The 26,790-nt window shown below is 37.3% G+C and overlaps 2 protein-coding genes across 5 annotated transcripts; both read right to left on the bottom strand.

Annotated features, from left to right (window-relative positions):
- Positions 1 to 25: 25 nt before the first annotated feature.
- On the bottom strand, positions 26 to 12,361 carry LOC140879370 (protein LONG AFTER FAR-RED 3). Of its 4 annotated transcripts, XM_073283057.1 has the most exons (16): positions 12,086 to 12,361; positions 11,880 to 12,019; positions 11,703 to 11,804; positions 8,477 to 8,546; positions 8,234 to 8,340; positions 8,037 to 8,160; positions 5,968 to 6,162; positions 5,637 to 5,722; positions 2,331 to 2,438; positions 2,075 to 2,170; positions 1,887 to 1,985; positions 1,575 to 1,649; positions 1,413 to 1,506; positions 920 to 1,047; positions 712 to 827; positions 26 to 438 (listed from the first exon to the last, which is right to left on the bottom strand). In XM_073283057.1, the coding sequence occupies exons 1-16, from the start codon at positions 12,174 to 12,176 to the stop codon at positions 234 to 236; spliced, it is 1,836 nt and encodes a 611-aa protein (XP_073139158.1). In that variant the 5' UTR covers positions 12,177 to 12,361; the 3' UTR covers positions 26 to 233. The 4 variants fall into 4 exon arrangements, 3 of the variants coding, with proteins under 3 accessions (XP_073139158.1, XP_073139159.1, XP_073139160.1); XM_073283058.1 differs by lacking the exon at positions 1,413 to 1,506 and having other exon boundaries at positions 920 to 1,051; XR_012149401.1 differs by lacking the exon at positions 1,413 to 1,506 and having other exon boundaries at positions 299 to 438.
- A 3,937-nt stretch (positions 12,362 to 16,298) lies between these two features.
- On the bottom strand, positions 16,299 to 18,779 carry LOC140882626 (uncharacterized). The gene is made up of 4 exons (XM_073288738.1): positions 18,631 to 18,779; positions 18,436 to 18,529; positions 18,167 to 18,271; positions 16,299 to 16,722 (listed from the first exon to the last, which is right to left on the bottom strand). Exons 1-4 carry the CDS (start codon positions 18,777 to 18,779, stop codon positions 16,453 to 16,455), a joined length of 618 nt encoding a protein of 205 aa, XP_073144839.1. The 3' UTR covers positions 16,299 to 16,452.
- Between the last annotated feature and the right edge of the window lie 8,011 nt (positions 18,780 to 26,790).

The raw sequence follows: 26,790 nt of genomic DNA on the forward strand, positions 1-26,790 counted from the left end.
AATTCAAATAATTTAATCCCCGAAATTTATTTCAAGTTAGTCATCCTATTCATAACAAAATTCTATATATCCGGGGACCTCATGCCTTGATATGTTTTGAGGCCACTATGTTTATATGCTTTCATAAAAAATAAACCATAGTGAGATGTAAATTAAAGCATCGTCACTATCATACAAGACTAATACAAAATTCATTTAAATTACCAAGTTATATTAAACAGCAGTATGTCAAATTATGCGCTTGACGCATCTTCTATGTCGTTGCTGGAGTAGGCTGCTAACCCACCCACATATGTTGCCTCAATAGAAGCAGAAGCTTCCAAAGCAAATTCATCCCATGTCTTCGCAGATAAAACCACAAAATCTGCCATTTTACCAGGAGATAGCGACCCAACATCTTCATCCAGGAAGCAAGCTCGGGCAGCTGAGATTGTGTACCTGATAGGAGATGATCCATACACGAAAATTAATGGATCGACAATGCAAATATAAGCATAACCAGAATACAGAAATTTCATTAGCTGTTGATTAATGAAATGGCCATTGTTGTTGACTTGTGGGTTTCTGATTCCAATTGACATTTTCGTAGATTTTAAAAGGTCCTATGGCACATAGTCAAAAGTATATCTCTAAATTTACATCAGATCCATAAGCACCTAGAAGAACATGCATCTGATCTAATTAACTTCAGCAAACCCTGGGAGGACTCACCCATTCAACGCATCATTCAAACTAATGCATTCCGATGAAATCCAAGCATTTTCCCAACCAGGAGGAATTCTTTTCATTGCCGTCTGTATGCTCCTCAAAGGGTTGATGTCTGCAACCTGAAATAAAAGAGACTTGATGTTGGAATCTAATTTATTGATCACAAACAAGAAATGGAGAACACAAAAATCTAATAGGAAATAATCCTTACTGGCCAGTCAGAACCAAGCGCCAATTGCCCATTGCCAGCAAGGAGAGAATGAAATAAATATGATCCGCCATTTGCTCTATCAACTCCAAGTTTTTTTCTAGCCGAATCAGCATCATCCAACAAATGATCTGGCTGTTATATTTAAGAATCAGGAGGCGCACTAGTATCCACCAACACATCGGGAAACAAACTTCTCATTTCGGGTACAGACAGGATCAAGAGAGGGAAGGGGAGCAGCATGAAATTGACTCCCAAGGTCTCAAAACATGTTATGAAGTTTGCAAATTAGATTCCGTAGTCACAATTAATTTATCAAATGGTGCTTGGTCGGATAAGTCAGAAAGTATCACAAAATGAGTGCACTTCACAATTTCTTGTAAATGATAAATAATACTCTATTTTGAAATTGTGTGCAGGGACAAAGCCACTAAGGTACAAACACTCAAAACAAATATGGCATTTAAACTCAATTTTATGCATTTGAAATACTTACTCTTCCATCCATATTTCTGACCAATGCAACTTAAATTTGGATTAAAACTGTCAACTTTCGAATAGCAGATCATTGCATACTTGGATACGACCATCTAACAAAATAAGCAAGCTTCTCTGATACTGAGTTCTAATGCAAAAAGCAGTATAGGAGATATAGAACCTGCACTGAAGCAACAACTTTTTGATCGCCAAACTTGGCAGCAGTCCCAGGAGCTAAATGTTGGGCATGCTCAATCTGAAATAATTACTTGCAGTCACCATACCCAGCACTCAAACCACAACCAACATAAAAGCTAGAATTAAAAACATCAAGCTAAGACGAAGACGAGGATCAACTCACGACAACTTTAAGACAGCAGTCAATGGATGCCACTTTTTTGTTAAACAAAACTAATTTCTGATTTTGAACAGCCCCTCTCGCCTAAACCCCCATGTTCTAACAAGAACAGAAAAGGACTACAGTAGAATTTACCCTAAATCTTCGATCCCTCATTCCATTCTTAGATGCTACTGACTTGTACATGTCTAAGATCAAGCCATTGGCCCTATCACCTATGGCATGAACGGCTACCTGAATGAAACAAAAAATCATCGTGAACATCTTTATAGTTTATGATAAGCTCTGGGGAGATGACATGAATACAACAATAGAGAAAACACCTGAAGGCCACATTTATCAGAAGAGAGTGTCATGTTTTGCAGCACATCAACATCTACCACTTGTAGGCCATAATTGAGTGGTTCATCAATGTATGGCTACAGAAACATAAGAACATTCTGAAAATTATTGATCATACTCGTAAAAAAGAAGTCTGTTGCCAAGCTGCCCAGTCTAAGAAAAGTACTTCAGTGATGAAAAAGTTTTTGAGTTTAAGATTTCAATACGGATTTTGCAAATGAAAGTTCTCTCTCTCACCTCATAAAACAGTGCACTATTAGATCCCAACGATCCATCAGCAAACGACTTAACGCCACCCAAGTAAATCCATTGGCTGAGCTTATGACCTGCTTGCTTTACAAGTTCCTTCAAAGAACGGCAGCCTCAGTAATAATATCGAAATAAGATGTGTCATTTTATTAAGGAGATCAAAAAAACCATGGACCCTTCAACAAGGCTTGATGCTATAAGCATTCAAAATTAAACTTCACTGTTATCAATATATCTCATACGGTAAAAACTATTACTAGAAAATTTGAAGTAATAGGTTTAGTTGTGCATTGAGAGCGTGCGTGCAACTCATGGTTTAACACTATCCTATACTTTCTTGCTTCTGTAATTCCTTCCAATGATGCTCCAAGGGAACATTAAATTCATAAGTATAGGTTAATATCTGGTAGTGTGTATCGTATACCATAACAAAAGACATAAAGGCTGGTAGACATTTCATTAAAGTAAAACTTGACATAGCTTGACTTGCACACCATATGTTTAGATATACTTAACAAAGGACTCAAGAATCCAGGACTTCATTCAATTTTGACCTAGCCGTGAATGGATAATATATTCACCAACTTGAGAAGGAAGTGTTTACATGAACATCATAAAATTTATGCAGTTTTAAATGGATGATCTAATTGGATTTGATAAGCACATTGTCGCATAGAGTTATAGTGGTTATTTCTTTGCAATAGGCACTCCCTCTAGCATATAAACCCCTTCTTGAATCTTGAGGATGAATGAAATAAACACAATTCTCTCACTCTTTGGTTTTCGCGATTGTTTTTTTTAAGGAAATATTAGACTATAAACAATTATGAATTACAAAAAGCTCTTTGGTCTTCACAATTATTTTTTTCAAGGAAATATTATATTATGAACAATAATGAATTACAAAAAGCGGACAAGAGGTCTGCACACTATACAACAAAAGCTCGGATCATATTAACAACATATAAATCTTCAATTCATTAATAAATATGAAACTGAGAATGCCTTAAATTCCTTATGCTTCTTTATCCATGTAGAAGCCCGAATTTAATCTTGTTCCAACAGGTTTCAACCAACTTTGCTATATTGTTAAAACTCCTATTTTTCCTTTCCAACCAAACCGACCAACAAATGCAATGAACCACCACTGTCCAAAAAATTTAAACCCTTCTTCAAAGGTCACATTCCAAGATCAACACGAATAAGTCTTTCACTAATCTTGGAGTTACCAAACCAAACCCAACTCCTCCAATGATCTTATCCAAAGATGTCTCATAAAGGGCAATGAAAAAAATGTGGTCCTAGGTCTCCTCTTCTTGCCGACACAACACGCACCAACTCGAGCAAAGAGAAGAAGTGAGCCACCTCTTTTGCATCATCTCGCAAGTCGATAGCTTACCCTGCACCGCAATCCATGAAAAGACGTGAACCTTCAAAGGGATAGACATTCTCCAACTGACGTGAAAAAGAGGGAAATAAGGAAAACCACAACCTTGAAAGAAAGATTCAATAAAGATTTGATATCCCCTTCAACCAACTTGACCCTCTCTAAGGACCCTAGCAAACAGCTCAACTCCTTAACTTCCTCATCCCTCAAATCCCTGCAAAAATGCAAGTTTCGAGAAATAACCGAGGACAATAAGGATATCCAACTAAACAAAATAAAAAAAAGGTTAGTTAAGAACCGAAGATACTTGGAATAAAGATCGGTAGAGGTCTTTAGAAGAATAGTCCCCATATCACCCATCCTTCCAAAACTTGATCAAGTTACCCTCTTTTGGCACTGCACTCACAGACTGAAGAAAAGAGTAAACTCTAGAAATAAACTTCCATGGGATTCTAAATGTGATATTTCTCGTCAAGCTAGCATCCCAGCCATTATCTTGTAACTCGTATTTGCTCACCATAACCTTCTTCTATAACAGGTCTCTCTCAAAGAAAATCTCCACCACTGTTTCTCAGAAAAGCTTGTTCCTCAAACAAATGTTCCCAATGCCCAAACTCATCTTTCCTTCAGTTTATAGACCCGTTCCCACGCAACCAAATGACAGTGTGAATCCCCATCAACTCCGTCTCATAAAAAGTCCCCCCATAATCCTTAATCCATTTTTTCCATCTCACACCAAAACCCCTTTTTAAGTAAGGCAAAATCCAAAAACTCCAGTCTCCATTGTCGTAGTCCTTCTTGAAGTCGACCTTAAAAACCCACCCACATTTTCTTCGTTGTTTACGACTCTTTCACCATCTCATTAGCTGTGAGGCAACAATCTAGGATTTGTCTACCTTTAATAAAAGCTTTTTGAGTTTCACAATTTAACCATATATATGATTAGAAGTTCATGACACGTCCTAGAACACTACAATCAACCCCACTTTGAATATAACATCCTTGTCTCAAACCTTTTCAGAAGCCATTATAAATTGGAGCCGAGATCAATAAATGTACTAGTCTATCACATTCAGGCTCACATACAAAGCTACAAACAGGTCACTGATTCCATCGGTTCACTTCAAGCTCATTTTACTTTGCAAAAACGGTTAACCTAAACTTGTTATGTTAAGATTGTGGACTTGGGCCAAACTCTACCTCAAAAGCTAGCTTAAGGGGGAGGATTGTCTAAGCCCGTATATATAACTCCCAAGAACTTGATCCAACCAATGTGGGACAACTAACACACCCTACTCATGCCAGGAATGAACAGCTGGAGCGTGAAGATTATAAGACATTAGCGAGTGGCCCATTAAGGCAGTCCAACGCATAACAGTGGACTTAGGCTCTAATTCCATCTTTGAAGCTACCTCAAAATGGATGATTGTTTAAGCCTATATATATAACTCTCAATGACTTAATAATCTAGCCGATGTGGGATAACTAATGTTAGAAAATCTTATTATGCCAACTTAGGTGCAAACATTATGTCGAACTATTATTTACAAAAGTTGTGTCGACTAATTACATAAAATACGTTTTCTATAACGGCATCGGAATAGTGGCACTTCAAACTTTGGTGCAAGCCAACCTACCGAATTCTCACTTCTCAGAGACTCAAATATGATGGATACAAACATTAAATCCCAAGATCTATTTGAACATTATTTCTACACTTCAGATGTCATCCAAATGAAAAGGCAAACATCAAAATCTTGTGTCTACCTCTCAACTCATGAGTTCATATCCGGTGGCAACATAGCAAATAGCAAGGATAAATTCACTTAGCATGCCAAACTGCAGGTCTGTTGTCATGCTAATTAAAGAAAATCAACCATAAGTAACCTTAATCAATAGAGAATTACTTGTAACCGTTTCCACGTCTCCATTGGGAAATACAAGCAAACTCTGATTTTCATCTTTCCTAATGAATCAGCCCATCTGTAGACATCTGTCATACAATAAAACAAAAAACTAATGCAACACCGAAAACAATTCGATATACTTAAAGATGTATCTTCTGCAAAACAGGCACAGGGTTGTATCAATTCACTCTCTTTTGCATCAAAAAAAATACTGATTTAATTTTAACACCTTATATTTCAAATTTTTTTCTGAAAGACCCATTTATACTTGCTGATACAAGAAAACAACAATCTTGTAACTATGAAAAACTTCACAAATTGCAAGTGGAACCTGATAAATCTTCCCATGAGAGCTCTGGTGATGCACCTGGAAAATATCGCCCAAAATCAACAACGGTGGTCACACCTCTCATTAAGGCATAATTGCTAGCTCTCAACAGAGCTTCCCTCCTCTCCACTGTTGAGACCTCAGGGATGCAGGAAAGAACAAGCTTCATTGCAGAATCAATCAATAAACCAGTCGGTTCTGCATGTCATGATATAGTGGCATGTGAATCCAAAAAAAAATCATTTCTCGTTCCTACCATCCATGATGGCAATGAAGTTTCATAAGTGAGTGGGAAAGATGTTCTCAGAATAGCATTAAAGGTCTTGCCAGTTATATTACCAAAGCCTTCACTAGAGAGACATGTAGAAGAAAGACATACACCAAAGTAAACATTTCTTGATCATACTGGATGGGAATACAAACCAACTAAACAATCTCATGTGCACTACAAGTATATTGTAATTTTATATTTAACTTGAGGTATTATCCACATGCTATTAAACTATTGCCCATACGCTACAAAAATTGATAAAGCAAAGTGAAGGACTCTGTTGCAACTACCATTTATATAAAATGGAAACATATGAATAAAACGAATATAATATGGAATTATACTGAAAATAAACCCAGATATAAACTCTGTACAAGAGGAAGACTCCTCTCCCCTAGCTTAAGCTTCCCTCAAAACAAAATAACTGCCTGATTCCAAATTACCCCCCTCACGTTTTATTCCATTCCCCATGTCTAGATCATCGCAAGGGCTTGGGCTTGCATCACTTGAGCGGCATTGGTCTAGGGCCCTAGGCCCACCATAGTAAAAGTCCATAATAATATTTATTTCCGTATCAATACTCCCCTCCTTAAGGTTAGCCTTGTCTTCAAGGCTAAGACTTGGAATCGACCACTTCTTTTGCTCCACCTTCATTGCGTCGTGCACGTCCTTGATTTGTAGGAACACTTATAGAGTAGCACCTATCCAACTAACTTGGCCAGCCCAGCTTCCAACCAAAACGAAGTTAATAGTAATAATGTCAACTTCATGCTGCATCCTCAAAATTATTGTCTGCGAAAAACTTCAGAGAATTCCAAAACATATCACACCATCCCCGTGCACTCAGATCTGTAGCCACCAATGGATACATGGAATAACTCCCTCTAGCCCATGAATCTCCATTAAATACGATAATCCGATTGGATAAGCTCAACTTCTTGTTCTCTTCAGCTGAACCTCCAGCTTGGTCTGCCGTTTTCCAGCAACTTGGGCAACTCTTCCAAAGAAAGAGTGAATTCTAGTGGCTATTTCCATGTGGCAGATTTTACCAAGTTTGAGAGTTGAATGACATAGGACTAAGTCCTTTGCCTTCTTGGTGATTGCCATTTGTCACCCACCACAACAAACTCCCCATCATACAAAGAAATGACAGAAGCTTGTCTTCCCGATCTCCGGAGATGTTTCCATTATTGTCTTACAATACAAGGTTTCGGTTCACATGTGAAAGTTACAACTCCGCTGTGATCGTCTACGACAACTGCTTTAACAAATTCCTCAAAGAAAAAGCAACCGGCAACAGCAGCTTTGAATATTTATTGTTACGACACTAGAAGCAAATTTCCAGAATATTCACAGCGACAAAAATTTACCAAGTAGGACCATTCAACTGCTCAACTCTTTTCAGCTGCCTCACAAAAGGACAAAACAAAAATATCATTTGATATGAAACTGTTACAGCCTTAAGTGCATTCTACTCTAGTATGTTTTATTTCTCTTTGTCTATCTCTTTCTCAAAGTTTAATCTTGCAAAGTTTCAAACCATTTAAATAGATTCCAGAATAAACAAACAGACCATATCTGAGGAGCAGGGGGTCATAGCTAATTGTTTTTCACCATTATCCAATATGTTATTGTTCTATAGACCTAATCAACTCCAACATAAAAGTTGGACCCATCAGTAAAAAGGCTGACGGCCCAGTTGATGCTTCAATGGTAGCGCTACTTAAAAAAATAAACTACGTGACGTAAAATATAACTCAAATTAGGAATCTGGTGGAGTTTCGGAGGCTAAAAAGATTACCTCCAAAATTCTTCCTAATAACAGCACCACCATCTGGATCCGATGTGCTATTGGATATTCCGGCAATTTTTAGTGCTAGAGAGTTAGCCAGACCCATGTGACCATCCATTCTCGTCAACCACACCTGCAAAAAAAATTATCTAAAACTAATTGGAAGTTCACCGAAGCACAAGAAGGATGTCACTCAAACTTCTCACAGGATTGTGAGGAGTAATATCATCAATCCAGGAGGCCATTGGCAACTCTCCTCCCCATAGATCATTGTTCCAACCACCACCCAGCAACCAAGAGCCACGATGCATATCTAGTATATTTCAAACCACCATATCAGAAATGTGCTCATAATCTAATGCATCAAATAGTGAGGAAAAAAAAACAAAAAACAAAAAACAAAAAACAAAAAACAAAAAAACAAAAAAACAAAAAAAGAAACGGCTTACTTGATAATGCCTCTTTGATCTTATTGACAAAATCTCTTTTACTGACCCCGCGGAGTTCCACTCGAGCCATCTGTTCCAATTTTCTCAATCAAATTCAGCACAAAGATATGATCAAGAAACGCGATATTTTTTTATTTTTTTTTTGATAGGAAACTAGTATATATTATATGCAATCATAAAATTTTACAAAAGGCGGATTAAGAAATCCGCTCATTACAAGAGAAAAGACGACTCCCTAATCATAATATCAACACAAAGCAATAGACCAATCCCTTAGTAAATCCGAGACTGCTATATTCTGAAAATCTTTAAAAGATCTACTCCACATAGCAATCCGCAACTTAATCTTATCCCGACACTCTTCCGCCGTTTCTTCCCTGTTCTCAAATAATCTTCCATTTCTCTCTAACCAAATTGACCATAAAATTCCATGAACCGCCAAAGACCACAAAATTTTCCCTTTTTTGCCTAATAGATAAGCAAGATCCAAGGCAAAAAGCTCCTGAATAGAACGAGGTGTTACCCACATCAACCCCATTTCCTTCAAAGCTCTTGACCACAATCCATACGAGAAAGAACAGTGTATAAGCATGTGATCCAGAAATTCCCCCTCTTTCCTACATAACACGCACCAATTCGGATTCAAAGCACAAGAAGGCCATCTTCTTTGCATCATCTCCGAAGTCGGCAATTTACCCAACACTGTTGTCCAAGCAAAAACTTGAATCTTCGAAGGAATTGGTAATTTCCAAATAACATTGAAAAAGGAAAACAAAGGAAAAACGCTACTAGGGAAGAAGGACTCAAAAAAAGATTTAACCGAAAAAATACCAGACGGGTCCCCAACCCAAACTCTCACATCCTCAGCCCCATTAATCAATCTAACTCTCATCAGCTCATCTAACAGAACACCCACCTCATCAATTTCATGATCCCTCAAACCCCTCCGAAAATAAAAATTCCAAGAATTTTCCGGTGACACGAAATGAGAAGTATGCATATTATGTGCATACGAAATCTGAAACAAGGCTGGAAAAAGATCCTGAAACGAAGACTCCCCCCACCATCTATCTTCCCAAAACCTCACTTTATTCCCCCCTCTAACCACCTCCCTTACCAAAGGTTGAAAAGCCGAGTAAGATCTAGAAACAAACTTCCATGGGCTTCTAAACGTAACATTTGTAGCCAACCCTGCGTCCCAGCCATTATCTTGTAATCCATACTTGCTCTTAATGACCCTTTTCCACATCGGATCTTGTTCCACTGAGAATCTCCACCACCATTTTCCCATCAAAGCTCTATTCCTTAGACAAATATTCCCTATTCCCAATCCCCCTAAAGCTTTGGGTTTACACACCTGCTCCCATGCCACCAAATGACAATGAGACTCCCCATCAACCCCATCCCAAAGAAAATCCCTCATATACTTTTCCATCAAATCTGCAATTCCCTTTGGCACTCGAAACAATGACATGAAGTAGATCGGCATTGCATTCAACACAGCCGATATAAGTGTCAACCTCCCCCCTTTAGATAAGAACGATTTCTTCCAACTTGCCAATTTTTTCGATAGATTAGACAAAATAGGCTCCCAAAAAGAGATTTTGATCGGATTCCCTCCTAGAGGTACCCCAAATACTTGATAGGCCAAGATTCCTTCCCACAGCCTATTTGTTGAGCCAACGCTTCCACCTCTACTTCCTCGATATTTATTCCAAGTAGCGCACTCTTCTCCCAATTGATTTTTATAACAAATTCAACAAACTTGGGGAGTTCTCCACATAGAATAATAGATAGATTAGTCGATCTTTTTTATGTGTGGTTTGATAAATTGATAGATTCATTTCTACAGGTTCAGAGTTTATTTTCCTATTTTTTTGGGGTGTGCCATCCTTCCTTTAGTGTTATTTTGATTATCATGCTACAAAAATCTGAAAAAATTACAAAATAATTTTCCTTCTTCCATGGTGTCAGATTACATGGCAATTCTCATGAACAGCTATGGAGGGTCCTTGAAAAGCAGCTATCACCGGATCATCTTCTGCTTCTGGTTCAGTTTCTCACCTACTGCCAATGCAATCATCTCTAACAGGTCTCCGCTACTGATCGTGAAACAATGGAAAATGTTCCTTTGATGGCCAACGAGAGTAAATGAGATAAAAATGAAATTGAAAGTCATCAGTTGAAGAATAGTTGGCAAGAATTAGACAGTTTGTGAAGATTTTGATGAGAGTTTCGAAGTTCGTTCACTTGGACAAAGATAGATCACCGCACATTCTTGCTTGCCTCAGCCATGAATTTGGATTAATTTTGGTCAAAGGCCAATTCCACATAACAGTAAGGAACCTGCTAAAGTGAGATGACATGAAATGAAAAAAGGTTGGGAGAAAAAAAGGATGTGCCTTCCACAAGTGCTGCTGGACAATGTCTGCTGGAGAGCAACGCTAAGCTTCTTTAAAGCCAAAGATATGTGTTAAGTATGGAAAAACAAGAGAGAGGATGGACTGGAAGGATAGAAATTTAATATACATGTTGGATATCATATCAATAACCACCCACATCGTATATTTTTTTGTACTATATATTATATGTGTACGTATTTATGTATGCTCCATTTGTATAGATATCATCATCTACATCCCATCCAGAAAGTTGTAGTATTAGCTGAATAATCACAAGAGAAGCAAATAAGTGAAAAAAACTAGTATTGGCGTTCGTGAAAGAGGGTTCTCTTCTTTCTTGAAAAATTTTAACATGCTATTATCCAAAGCCATTCAGTTCTGTATATTTTAGGACATTGCTGTATCCCATTTCAGTCATGAACTTTCTTTCCCTTCCAGTAAAATTGCTAATAGCTCGTTTCAGCTCCTTCAAGCACTATTTAGATATTAAACTCTTCTAGAACTTATCAATCACCATTTATTAAATTAAAATTGTCGAAGTACGTGGAAATAAAAATTTAAGACATTTGGATTCATCAACAAAATATTATCACGAACAAAGGTACAAATCAACATCAGCATGCATAGCCATACTGTAAGGAAAATTTAAAATGAGAAATTAAAAGGCATCCACCAAATAACAAGTAAAAATGAGATTTGGAATTTTCATCTTTGATTTTATTTCACATGCAGAATAATATAGTTGCACAAAATTTAAATGTTTTAGAAAAGGTAAAATTCTGATAACGCTAGTGGAACCAAGTCGAAAGGCAAGAGAGTGAAACCTGTAATCCTCCAAAAATCAAATGCACATGTGAGTCGATAAATCCAGGCAACACCACCTTCCCCTCCAAATTCAATGTTCTAGTCTTAAATCCAGCCAAGGCCTGCATTCAAATCATGAGACAGAAAACGCATACAAGTTTCACTGAAGCAGAGGCCGGGATAGCTAGAAAATAAACCTTAACGGAGGAATAGTTCCCGGTTCTGAGAATCCGACCGTTGACAATAGCCATTGAATCAGCAAAAGGCAAAAGAACGTCGCTAGTGTATATGGTCCCATTGGTAATCAACAAATCCGCCACCTCTCTCAACCCGAATCCTGCAACACTCTACGAATAAATAAACAAAGAAACACCGAAATTTCATTGACAAGGACGAGATTTACTCGACGGTAACAAGTAGCGGTTGAGTAGAGGAAGAAGCACGGCGGAAAAGAGAACCACAACCACCGCCGCTCGTAGTCGTAAATTGTTCATCGCCCTTTTAATAAACCATCAATTCATTCATTGGTGACTCTGACTGGTTAAAAATCTTTCGCAAAAAAAATTCCTCTCAATTTCCATAAAATATGTAGTCGCATGTGATGCAATGGTATTGAAATAATGGCAGGAGAAACACTCACTTCCTAGCGTAGACTAACTCATGATTAGTTATAGGTAAATAGAACATTTTGCAGAAGATATAGAATAATCCATTAATCATCATTATTATTGATGTTACTATGTTACGAGATATATTCCGAGATATTTTTTGATATATGGGGATATATTTATTTTTTTGCATGAATTTAGATCGGGATTTATGACCATCAAATAGATTATTGGTGGTAATTGGTGTTTGATAATTATTAATGGATATGAGTTTGTCAAATATTTACTATCTACATCTTGATCTTGGACTTGTCAATATTATCGGATCATGAGCTACATTCCATCTGAAACGATCCTAACTCTATAATTAATAAATAAATATGCGGAAATTTTTTTTTTTTTTTTTTTACTTACTAAATAAAATATGTACATATATGCCCATACATATATGCACAGAATAAAAAGATTTAAAAATAAATAAATAAATAAATAACTTAAATAAAAATGCATTCTTTAATAAAATAAATATCTGAGTCTACATTTAATTAAAATACTGTCATGAGAAAATAATTAAAAACTGCATGCACTAAAAATATTTAAAAATAACATTCCAAAACCCAACCACTGAAAATTACTTAAAAATGTTACATACGAAAAATATTCAAAACATGCATAACGACACAGACATCTATCACGGTCACGGGGTCACTGCATGTCCGCTCATATGTCCTCGCCGCCGGTAGGAGCTACATCCTCCTCTACGTACTCACCTGCACCATACCAGTGTAGTGAGCCTAGAGGCCCAACATTCTAACATAACAAGGGTTTAAAATAATTTAAATCAATTTAATACTAATACATAACATATACATAAATGAGCATGCTTCAAAATATCATACCATAACTTAACTTAAATTACTCAAATATCATAATACATATCTATTGTTGAGCAAAGTAATTTTCTAAAATCGCATGGTTGTATCCGTAGTGTAACCTTAAATCATACATTAAATACTGATCAGCGTGGAAACCAACGTACGTGGCGGTGACGAATCACCTCTTAAATTGGCAGTAAACTGCCCTTCAATAGTTTACATATGGGGACGAATCCCCCTCAAATCTCAAATTGTCACACTACTTCAACTTCCAACATAAAATATTTTCTTATTGCTCAACCTTAAACATTTAATCGTACATAAAATTATTTCATGAATGCATGTACTTAATTAAAATGTGTGTCCTTCATATATATTTAATTTAATTTCATACTAACATATAAATATTAAAATAACTCCCATGCATAAAATAATTAAATATATATTCAGGACACATGCAAATTTCTCATGGATTGTACTGGACTGCTGGCCCTAACACCCAAGCCCATTTACTTAAATCTGGCCATTAACACTGAGACTGGCCCAATAACATACTTAAGCCAATAAAAATTATTCTAAGCCCAATTAAATAATTAAAGCCCATTAAAACATTCTAGGCCCAAAAACAACTTAATCTGGCCCAATGGGCCCGAAAGCCCAAAGACTGGCCCAATGACTTTCATGGGCCCTAAAGCCCATAAAAATTAGTGGGCTCACTTAATTAAATTAATTAAGCCCAAATACTTAAATTTAACCAAAAGTAATTAAATGGAACCCAAAACATTTTATTTCAAATTAAATGGCCCAAAAACCAATTAAATCATAAAATACTTTAAAATTAAAAAGACTCGAGCCCGGCCCACCAAACCGGACCCGGACCAACTTAACCCGACCCACTACCCTACTGACCCGACCCGGACCACTCAGACCCGGCCCAGACCCGAAACTAGCCCAAAACCTCCTCTCCCTACCCCTTTCTCGGCCAACAGTTTGAGCAGTTCCACGAGATTCGTTCGTGCCATCTGCTCCAAAAACATTTGGCCGTGAAACCACCTCACGAACGTAGTGCACTCAAAGACGTTTCCAAAAAGCTAAAAAACAGCCAAAATGATGGCATAGCGAAGGAGAACGGACCTCTGAAAGTCAGCCTATCCTAGACTTGCGCGCAGACCTGAGCAGCGCCGGGACTTTCGATAGTTCTTCCTAATCCAGCCATATTTTTCCGTGAAACCACTTCTCAATCCTAACCAACATCTAGATGGTTCAAACCCTTCAGGCCTCACCCAAAATAGTGGCCTGGAGAAGGAGAACGAAGTCTTCTTCCTCAGAACCCTGAACCTGCGCACCTTGGACCCAGAACTGATGCAGCTCGACTCCAGCCCTGTTCCAGCCTTAACCATCCAACCAAACCCAGCCTAGGGTCCCTAAGACCCCCTCTGAACCGTGGACCAGCAGCCATGCATGCCCATAACCATAAAAACGTGAGTATGATAATGAAATCAAAGAACCATGTGCATACCTCCAGAAATCCGATTTGTTTTACTGAAAATTTCAATGAAAAGTTTGATGCCTACACACACACATGCATAATAACTGATATGACACAAAAAAATAGAGAAATAATCATGTCTTGCACCGTAGTTTGAAGAAAAAGGAGTGCGTAGAACGATTCCGGGACGACGGGGCGATGACAACCGACTTGGAAGCTTCAAAATCGAGCTATGGTGTTCTTCGTGGAGGCTGCTAGCCGAAGAAGATGATGAATATGGGGTGGGGTGGCGGCTGATGGAATTAACGTGGGGTTTGGGTAGATTAGGTTTTGGTTTTGTTTTAATTAAAATATAGGTTAATTAAATATAGATAAAAGGTTTTAAATATAAAAATATACAACTTAAACTTTCAAATAAAAGTTAAAATCTGATAACTCAATTTAAAATCCCGAAATTACAATTTAAGGGAATTTTAAAAATAATTAAAAGTCATTAAAATAGCTAAATTTGGATAAAAATGGACTCCTAAAATTATATAAAATTAAATACTAAAAATTTTGAGGTAATAAAACTCAAAATAATATTTTTGGGCTCTAAAAATGCTCATGGAATAAATTGGCTAGAAAGTTGTCATGTCGTCCGTCCACGGTCCCGTCTCCGCGATCAAAACAATTAAAATACTAAAAATCGTAAAATCACTAATTATGGGTTAAATGCTTAAAAAATAAATTAAATCATGCACAAATAATTCACATAATTATTTAACCCATAAATCACAAATTTAAATAATTAAATATCCTAATTATGCATGCGGATTTACGTATTTAAAATACCGGGTGTTACACCATCACATCATGGGTCTGGCCCTTTTAATTATGGATGGATATTAGTGAGCTGACATGAACACACTTTCTCAACTATCTGAAGGACATGGAAGTTTGTATTATATATAAACTGTTTTCTTCTTGATTACAGACAACGTGAAAAGGGAGTTTCGACACTTTCTTCCCCATGATGTCTCTCACAATTTTCTTCTATATTTTTCTTCCATGTTTCTCTGTCTGACTTAGGCATCGGAGGGGTCACGCCGGGAAAAATCCTGGCGCCCCCTGACCAGTTTATTCATGATTTTCAGGCAAGGACAGTCGGAGGATTCACAAAAACGATGAAGGAATTTTTTGGGATGTCATCAATTATTATAGAATCAAGTTCATTGTCTATAATTTTCCGTCGTCTATTCTAGCAACAAACGGTTGTATTGTCTTCAATTTTCTTATTTTTTTTTTAAAAAAAAAATGAAAGTAGCACTGCTTTTCAAAGTCAATAATTTAATTTTTTTTCGAGCAATCGATTACGTAAAATCACTGTATTTCCATTTTTAGTTTTTTTATTTATACGAAATGAAAAATTAAAGTTTAATTTTCACTTGATAAGCCATTACAATACAAAATGAAAAATAATTATAAATTTCAAAGAGAAAGCTACATTCTGTGGAGTATAGCATTGGGATATATTACCGACCTTAACTTTGGTTTCAGTTTATCATAAAATTTTCACCCATGCTTTCAACAAGAAAATCACATAAACAAAAGTCACGAACCTGTATTATGCATCGAAATCTACCATCCAAACAGCAAAAATAATAATAATAATAATAGTAACAAATTGAAATTGCAGCCAAAAGAAGATATATGCATTGGATTTCGATAGTTTTACACATAGGCTACACTGCGGTATTTTAAAGCCCACGAGACAGTTTCTTCCCTTGCACCACGTATGCAACCCAAGGATGAAAAGTTATTCGGCTTCATGGGCTGCAATTTCATATCTGATTTCTTCCAAGTAATCATTTATGGAAACCACCGCATCTTGCACTCCTTTGATCGCTTCCTTGACAGAATTATCATATTCGGCATCAGCCTCAGCCTCTTCCGTCCCAGAAGCTTCAGTTATTTTCTGAATATGCACACATTCGTGTCCTGTTGAATGCTTAAATCTGCAATTTGCATGGCTTACCAATCGTTCCGATGGACAACCAGCCTTCTTCAGCACTTGAATTATAGCTGTCTATAAGCAAAGCACATCACAGAATTTTTGCAAAAACACAAGTATCCTTGCATGGTAAGACAAGTGCTACATGTGTAAAAATATTAGAGTTCCACCATCCGAAGATACGAAATGTGTCTCGGAATATCAACCGCTAAATATACGCATGGATGACAACCAAGCAACCAAGGTTGAAAGACAAAAGCTCAAACTCAGGATTATGTACTTTTATTTTCACTTCATGCTTTGGGGGTGGGGGTGGTGGGGGGAATGTGTCTTTAACATGTCACCTTAAAGATATATATAATCACTTGATTTTCCTGATCATGTTAATTGTAATTCAAACTGCGATGGCCTACATCCCGTGCGGGACACATGTTCTAAGAGATTTACGATTGGGTAAACATAGACTAGTCTAGCAATTTGGTTGATCGTTCCTTTAAAGCAAAACATAAATGAAAAATACTACCTAGCAGATGACACTGTGTCAAGTCTTGCTTGCATGCCCACCACAAGGCTGACCTTGATGAGCTAACTTCGAGGTATTACCAACATGAACATTATTTATTTAGTCCAAAAGGAAATCAATTATTTTATTAAGTCATGTGTCGAACTTCTTTTTAGTCATTTTAACTAATGGCATAATTAACAGCTGACCTAAATTTACTTATTTTTACATAGTTTTCAAGTTTAGCAGTTAGCATATTATAATGAGCAATGAGCGCAAATTCAATTTATTGTAGCCTATCTTTTGATGTGTAGCAAGGTTTTCCTATATATACATATATGCAGGCGAGATTTAGTATTGTGAGTTTCCTTGAGACCTTTTCTGACTCCTCCGAGACCACGAACTTACTGATGCGAAAGTCATCATACCATTCGAAATTTAACTTATCAGCCTCGTGTATCCACATTTGTGGGTTGTAAGCATCCACAATCAATACCAAGGGTCTGACCTCTTTAAGAGTTAATGTCCATTTTAATGCATGGGCTTAGGTTCTTACTCATTATGCAAGTAAAATGTCAAAACTTTCTTTACCTGGCGTGACGGACTCGAACACAGACACTCTCAAGGCATTAGTTACATGAACTATTGGTGTGTCCCTTCAAAATATTGCTAGGGTTTGCATCACTCAGCCTAGAACGAGATTTCAACAGAGTACCGGGATTTAAAGTGAAAATGTGCAACTAAAAAGGTGTAAAAGCATCAAATGACATAAAATGTATGCAAAGCACATTCGAATATAGTTGTTCAATATTTTTCCTGCAAAAAAGCAAAGCACTCGACTCCAGCCTGCCACATAGAGCGACCATCCCTAACAGTGGATGGCTCAAATAAAAGGTATTCTTGGTTTCAATATGCTAAGTTCACCTTCAATTAATATGTGTAAATCACCAGAACAGGTCTGGCTGTAAAAACGAGTCAGAAAAAATAATCAACAAAATAATAAAAGCCAAGACATACCGAATGCAGCTTCTCCTTTTCTTGTGCTTGAACAGATCTGAGCAATTGAGCTAGATCTTCTCTGCAAAAATCTGGGCTTATAAATAGAGACTCTATTTCAAGGACCTGCATGAAGGAAACTGCTTTACAAATTTAAAATTTACAGACAAAGAGTAAGACATTTTCCCAGAAGCAGCAGCGGAGGATCGGAAAATGTTCATAGGTAAAATTTGATCTTTTACACAACACCATCGCAAAATTCTTGTGCATTCCTATTGATAATCACTGACCTGTTTTGAGCAATCGTTGAATTCCACAGTAATCTCACTGCAAAGCTGTTGATAAGCTGATTCATCCCCTGAAAGCATATAATCTTCGAACCCGCTGTCATTCAACAGTAATATTATGTATATAAAACTTCCTTGGAATCCAAAACATTAGCAGATAAAATTTGGGGGTTTGAATTCGTGTAGACGATGGAATACCGTTTGAGGCGCGTATAGGCAAGGGCTCGTCGGTGCTGAATAGCAAGGAATCTGCGGAGCAAGGCAATGATTGAGTTGGAAGCAATCTGAATCTTGTTGCTCTCTGGTTCTGGTTCTGATATACGCACCTTCCTCTCGAAATCCTCCATTAATTTTATTCATAATGCTTGCTTATTGAAGATTATATATTTATATTAAGGCCTCGTTTGGTACAGAGATGAGATAACTTTTGGATTAGAATATTGATTAATAAGTGGTGGATAAGGAAAAATAAGTATATATTCGATAGTTTTTTTTTATGTTTGATATGATTTTAAAAAATGAGATAAGCTAGTACAAATAACATAAATTGATCAAAATGCCCTCATTTCTCTCTCAATCATTTCATTATTTATGGTGAGGGCTAGTTTTGTAAAGTATGTTTATAATTCATGTAGATAAATATAATCAATGGTAGAATGATTGGATGTGTTGTCAATGTGCTATATGACTTTTAATCAATCCTGGTGTTTATCTAAAATCAATAATTACTTCAAACATAAAATTGCAAAACAATCAAGAAATTATCAAGCATATCAAACACGGCCTAAGTTCTAAAACTATCAATCAATCAATTTATTTCAATTCTTTTTTTTTAAAAAAATCTAAATATCGCTAAATAACTACAAATTTTGAGACACACATCTTAATCTATTCTTTTAATTATTTCTCTCGTTAAATATTGTGCAATCACTAACAAGCATTTAGCTCAACAAATATAAAATTAAATGCTTTTGAAAACATGCATGCACATTTTCTCGATCTCTACTAGATATAAACAGTTGCGGATAGTTATCAAATTTTTATGATCTAAATGGTTGCTTGTTTTTAAAAAGCAAAGACTAGAAAGTGACGACACCCTGTAAATATTGTTATATTCGGATGTTAGAAGATACATAATATAATCATCTCGATTTTATTTTGAGTATTTAAATATTAAACATGTTTAAAGAGTCATTAATTGGGAAAAAAACTTTAGCAATTAAAGATCTAGTAGTTCAAACTTACCGAACATTTCGAACATTCCACGAGCAGATCAAACCTTCTGAAGGTGCATGACTAGCCAGATAACATACTCATGTGTCAAAAGTACATCGTCACATAGTAGTTTGGATATTATGAACTCGATATCGAACTTTTTGAAGCCAAGTGTCTACATAAATGTCAAAACGAGTATGACAAGTAGCACCATGTGGAGTTCGAATGTTGCGTACAGGGTTTGCACCATCCAAACCCAAACCTATGAATAGGCCTCCATATTTCATATTTTTGTATGATTTTCCGAGTTTTCTCCAAATCTCAGTCAATGTCGCTGTTGGAAAACCGTGTTCAGATCAATTGAATCGATACCCAGTGCAGCGGAAGTTTAAAAATTTTATTTTTCTTTGATATGAAACAATTTCATATCATGGGTATCAAAACGTTTAACGATTAAATCACACAAGTAAAATAAATAATAATTAATTAAATATTTTACCTCCAATCTCGAAGCGAGATTATGGACACCAACAGAATTTAATCTGCTCTTCTTGTATATCCCGGGAACCGATGGCGTCACGATCAATCACCGGAATAAGGTCCACGAACAGAAAACAGAAACCCTCTGATTGACTGCACTAGAAATCAATCAGAAGTTTTGCGTAGAGAATAAACAGATATGATCTGTTAATTCAGAATTGTAATTTTTCACAAAAATCACAAGTCTGAATTTTCTCCGGGAGGGACAAGGATTTCGAAAAACCCTTAGAATATTTAGAGTGTAATTTCGAAAATTATAAGACACAAAGTGTTTGATTTTCGAACCCAACACCTCTATTTATAGATAATTTCTAGTTATAATTGTATCAGGACTCTAACTCCTTAAAGCCCACAATCCATAACTTAAGCCCAACAAGCCAAGCCCGTTGTTATAGAAATTAATATAAAATTCATCGTGACTCCGATTGATAAACTGATTTCACCAATGTGCACAGAAACCATTTCTGCATCTTTTAGAGTCAAGATAATTTTTCTGAATCCGAATTCAGTGATTTCCAAAAATGCCCATCACTATGTCATTTTAGGAAATTCCACTCCCTTTAGTTGAGAAATCCAATTTCTCTTTCATTAAATTTAACTCTTTAAATTTAACTATCTCTACGAGGTTTTAGTAATCCATTACTTGTGTAACCCTCAATGGTTCAGGAATACAGCTAGCCGTGGGCTCACAACTCCTTGTGACTCGGAACAACAATTTCCGACTTACCCAACAAATCATGGTAAGAGCGTCTAGCAACATCGCCCCATGATTCCCTAGGTATTACTGATAGTGCCTGCAAGAACCAGTAGATTTTGGTTAGCGTACAGTACGGTCCCTTCAACCAAATATCCCGATCGAATCAACAACTATTGGTGCATCGAGAGTCGTTCGAGATTCGATAACTATGCACAACATCTTGGAGATCTATTAGTGACATCGCATGTGTTACTAGGATAACCATTAACCTAAAACACATCATGTACTCTGGCCAGAGATTCGTCACACTAATATCTCCTCAGATCGCATAGGATATCCACACTCGCAAGTATGTGGTGAATCCTTGACAACAAAGCATCGACTCCTATATGCATCGTAACTGTACCCAATCCCGACACCTGATGACCCCCATAGAGTCGGTAAACGAGTCAAAGCACAGTACTAGCATATAGAGTCTCAATGATGTTTCAAGTAATAAGGACTAATGGTGTACAACCAAAAACGCGGACTTTATCCACTCGATAAGTGATAACCACTTGGAAAGTCCGAATAGGGTAGTTCGATCATTCATCATATGAATATCCATTGGCATGCTTCGAACATCTCTATGTTCCCTACCAATGAAACGTGGTACTCTGCATCGCAAATGCTAGTCTCAAACTCGAGCGATCCTTATCCTTATTTTCGGACGGCTCAATCGACTAGGAACTGTTTAGAATATACAGTGGCTATAAGATGTGTTTCATGATAGTCATCCTCATGTACTACCACATCTTACATACACTATAGTATATTCAAGGTCTTTATCAAAACAACAATAGTATATCACAATATAACAATATGAAGAAAGATAAAGTCATTGCCATTAATAAAATGTAAATTATATTAAACAAAGATTGTTTACACAAAGAGTCATAAAAGCCCTTAGCCACAAGTTGGCTATCCGGGCACCCACTCTTTCAATCTCCCACTTTCCCTAAAGCCAACTAGTCATATTACGTAATCTCATTGCTTCGCGATGTTTGTCAAACAATGGTCCTGGCAAGGGCTTCATAAGCGGATCAGCGATATTGTCTGCAGATGCCACTCTCTCGACTGTAATGTCTCCTCTTTCCACGATCTCCCGGATGATGTGGTATTTCCTCAGTATGTGTTTGGATCTTTGATGAGACCTTGGTTCCTTTGCCTGAGCAACGGCACCAGTGTTGTCGCAGTACACCGGGACTGGACCAACAGATTCTGGAATCACACCCAACTCTTGGATGAATTTCCTCATCCAAACCGCCTCTTTAGCAGCAGCTGATGCTGCAATGTATTCTGTCTCAGTGGTGGAATCCGCTGTGGTGTCTTGCTTGGAACTCTTCCAAGAGACAGCACCGCCATTGAGCACGAATACAAATCCAGAGGTTGATTTCGAGTCATCCACGTCACTTTGGAAGCTAGAGTCGGTGTAGCCTTCCAACTTCAATTCTCTTCCACCATAAACCATGAATATATTCTTAGTTCTTCTCAAGTACTTAAGAATATCCTTCACGGCTTTCCAATGCATTTGACCTGGATTGGCTTGATATCTGCTCGTGACGCTCAGAGCATATGCCACATCTGGTCTAGTAGATATCATCCCATACATGATACTACCTATGGCTGACGCATATGGTATATGTGTCATTTTCTCTATCTCTTCGTCAGTCTTGGGACACATAGACTTGAATAGAGAAACTCCATGACACATAGGTAGATGTCCTCTCTTGGACTCATCCATTGAAAACATTTTCAATATAGTGTCGATGTAGGTTGCTTGAGTGAGTCCTATCATTCTCTTAGATCTATCTCTATAGATCTGTATCCCTAGAATATAGGATGCCTCACCCAAATCCTTCATCGAGAATCTACCTGATAACCATATCTTTGTTGACTGCAACATCCCTACGTCATTCCCAATGAGTAGGATGTCATCAACATAAAGTACTAAGAATGTTACCGCATCCTTAACTACTTTCTTGTACACGCATGGTTCCTCTGGGTTCTTGATGAAACCAAAATCCTTTATTGTTTCATCAAATTTCTGGTTCCAACTTCTTGATGCTTGTTTTAGACCATAAATTGATCTCTGAAGCTTGCATACCTTATGCTCGCTTCCCATGGAGGTGAATCCTTCAGGCTGCATCATATAAATTTCTTCCTTAATGTTTCCATTAAGAAATGCAGTCTTCACATCCATTTTCCATATCTCATAGTCATACCATGCTGCTATGGCAATTAGGATTCTTATGGATTTGAACATTGCGACTGGTGAAAAGGTTTCATCATAGTCAACTCCTTGTCTTTGAGTATAACCTTTTGCAACCAATCGTGCCTTATAGGTCAACACCTTGCCATCAGGCCCAAGTTTTCTTTTGTAAATCCATTTACATCCTATTGGAACAATTCCATCAGGAGGATCTACTAAAGACCAAACTTGGTTTGAATGCATCGAGTCTATTTCCGACTGCATTGCTTCAAGCCATAAATTAGAATCCGCATCAGAAATTGCTTCCTTGAAGTTTCTTGGATCACATCCAATATCGGGTTCACTTTGATCCCCTTCAAGAAGAAGACCATATCTAACAGGAGGCCTAGAAGTCCTCTCGGATCTTCTAGCAATAGGCGTGTCTTGTGATGATTCTTGAGGTGTAGGATCGTTAATTTGTATTTCGGGTTCTTCTCGAATTTCTTCGAGTTCCATCATCTTGCCTTTCTTATCCAATAAGAATTCCTTCTCCAAGAAGGTGGCATTCCTTGAAACAAACACCTTTGTTTCAGCAGGATGATAGAAATAATATCCGATTAAATTCTTCGGATACCCCACAAAATAACATAAGATGGATCGACTATCCAACTTATCTCTCACTGTCTGCTTCACGTAAGCAGGACATCCCCAAATCCTCAAGTACGAATACTTAGGAGCTTTGTCATTCCATAACTCGTATGGTATTTTATCTACTGCTTTAGTGTGAACGTTGTTCAACAACAAAACCGTCGTTTCAAGCGCGTAGCCCCAAAACGATGGTGGGAGCTCAGTGAAGCTCATCATGGATCGAACCATGTCCAACAAGGTTCTATTACGACGCTCCGAAACACCATTCAGTTTTGGTGTCATAGGAGGAGTCCACTGAGAGAGAATCTCATTCTCTTTTAGATAGTCCAAAAACTCGGCACTTAAGTATTCTCCACCACGATCCGATCGAAGTGCCTTAATACTTTTGCCTAGTTTGTTTTCTACTTCAGCCTTGAATTCTTTGAACTTTTCAAATGCTTCAGACTTATATTTCATTAAATATAAATAACCATACTTTGAATAATCATCAGTAAAGGTAATAAAGTAGGTGTGGCCAAATTGAGTACCAATTCTAAATGGACCACAAATATCTGTATGGATCAAATCCAACAGATTTTGACTACGCTCAGGTTTCCCCTTGAATGGAGATTTAGTCATTTTTTCTTTCAGGCAGGATTCACAAGTAGGTAGAGAGTTAATATCAGACATATCAAACATGCCCTCTCCCACTAGCTTGTTCATCCTCCTTGAGGAAATATGACCTAGCCTAGCATGCCAAAGATTTGCCGGGTTTTGACTATCATTTTTCCTTTTATTTGTTGTTATCGGTTTATCGACATAATTCATTGAAACGTCTTTTAATTTTAAGTTATATAGATCGTTTTCAAGTTGTCCATTTCCAATCAAACATTCATTCTTGTAAATATTGCAAATCCCATTCACAAAATTGCAAGAATAACCATCTCTATCAAGCATAGAAATAGAAATAATGTTTTTGACCAAATTCGGAACATACAAAACATCTCTCAAAAATAACTTAAAATTGTTTTGCAAAATTAAATAAATGTCTCCTATCGCTTTGGCTTCGACTCTTGAACCATTCTCGAGTCTCAGTTGGGTCTCACCCATCCTTAGCTTACGACTTCTTGTCATCACCTGCAAATCATTGCAAATGTGAGATCCACATCCGGTATCCAATACCCAAGAAGAAGTATTAAGAGAAACATTTATTTCAATGTAAAACATACCCTTTTCAGTTCGCAACTGATCGAGGTATTCCTTGCAGTTACGTTTCCAATGACCGGGCTTCTTGCAGTAATGGCAAACGTTTTCATCCTTCTTCTCATATGAAACCTTGGCCTTCCCCTTCTTATTCGGTACACTCTTCTTGGGCGGGGCAGAACGCTTCTTACTCTTTCCACTTGGCCCCTTCTTCGAGTTAGAGGAGGACCCAACCAAAAGTACCGGTTTATCCTTCTTTAGTGTGGCTTCATATGTGACAAGCATATTGACCATCTCTTCAAGGGTGGCCTCTATCTTGTTCATGTTGAAGTTCACCACAAAACCGTCATACGATGAAGGAAGTGAAAGGAGTAACAAGTCCGAGCTGAGTTCATGCTCCAAAGTCAAGTCGAGTGTTACCAACTTTTCAATGAGCCCAATCATGCGCACCCCATGCTCACGGACAGAAGTCCCCTCTCGCATGCGGCTTGTCATGAGCTCTCTGACAGTGGCATACCTCTCCGACCTTGACTGAGCTCCAAATAGCTCCTTGAGTGCTTTGTGAATGTCAGCAGCATTCACGGCATCCTCAAATCGCCTCTGGAGTTCATCAGACATCGAAGCCTGCATGTAGCATTTGGCCTTGATATCATGGTCCCACCATAAATCAAGTTTGGCCAACTCTTCCGGACTTGTATTAGCCGGGGCTTCCTTCGGGGGCGACTTCTCTAACACGTAGAAAGCCTTTTCCGAAGTGAGAATAATCTTTAACTTACGGAACCATTCCGTATAGTTTGCGCCAGTGAGTTTGTTTTGTTCGAGAATTGCAAATAGTGGATTACGCGAATTCATTGTAACGATATACTGTAAAGGAAACAGACAATAATCAGTGATTGTTTAATTAATTTACTAAGACATAAAATATGGCGAATTTTAATTTTATGAATTACACTCCCACTATTTTAACGATTTCACCACCCTCTAGTGAAAACGGGAAACTTTTTCCTTAGTGAGAACATGGAGTCCAATTGACAAATCATAGTCCCGAATAATATCAGCCAACCATAATTTTCAAAAGATAGAGCCCAATTACTTCCAAAGTAACCCCCATGTATTTACCTCATGTCCAATAAGGGCCCAATAATATGACGCCGTTTATTGTGACATGTCAAGATGACCCATCAATATTAAGTTGTGATGGACGGTCGCCATGTGGATCCCCCAATAATATGAGCCGATCCCATGGGAGTTCCACCCAACTTACAATATTTGTCGATCCAATGTACAGCTTTCCGACGAACGGGCCCCCCCCAATAATATGAGCCGGACCATATCCGCGGGTAGCATCTCATACATTGATCGTTGATGGAAGGTAGGAAAATTTAAACAATATTTAAATTCTCTTTTATTAATCTTGATATAAATTTTAAATCATATTTAAAATGAGGGATTTTTAATTTTGAAAATTTGTCTCATCATTCTTTTTTATGTATGCTTGCGGGATTCATACAATTTGTTCTAAACATGCATACATCAATAATATCATATATTATTTAAAGATGATCGATCCCATTATCTATTCGACCCGTGGTTGCCAATGACGAGTCTAAGTCCAATCCTAGGTAATATGCAGGTATGCAATGCAATCCTATTACATTGAGCTTCCAATTTACATTTCTTCAGTCTTCATTGTAATAAGACAAATGTAAATTCCTAACATACACCTACAAAATTGGTTATGGCAATCGATCATCCCATTATCCAATTTTAAATTCAAAATTTAAATAATTGGATAAACATGCCGTGGCATCATAATTTAAAAGATAAAATCATATTTTATCTTATT

This window comes from Henckelia pumila, chromosome 2 (genome assembly GCF_033568475.1).
Source record: "Henckelia pumila isolate YLH828 chromosome 2, ASM3356847v2, whole genome shotgun sequence".
Lineage (NCBI taxonomy): Eukaryota > Viridiplantae > Streptophyta > Magnoliopsida > Lamiales > Gesneriaceae > Henckelia > Henckelia pumila.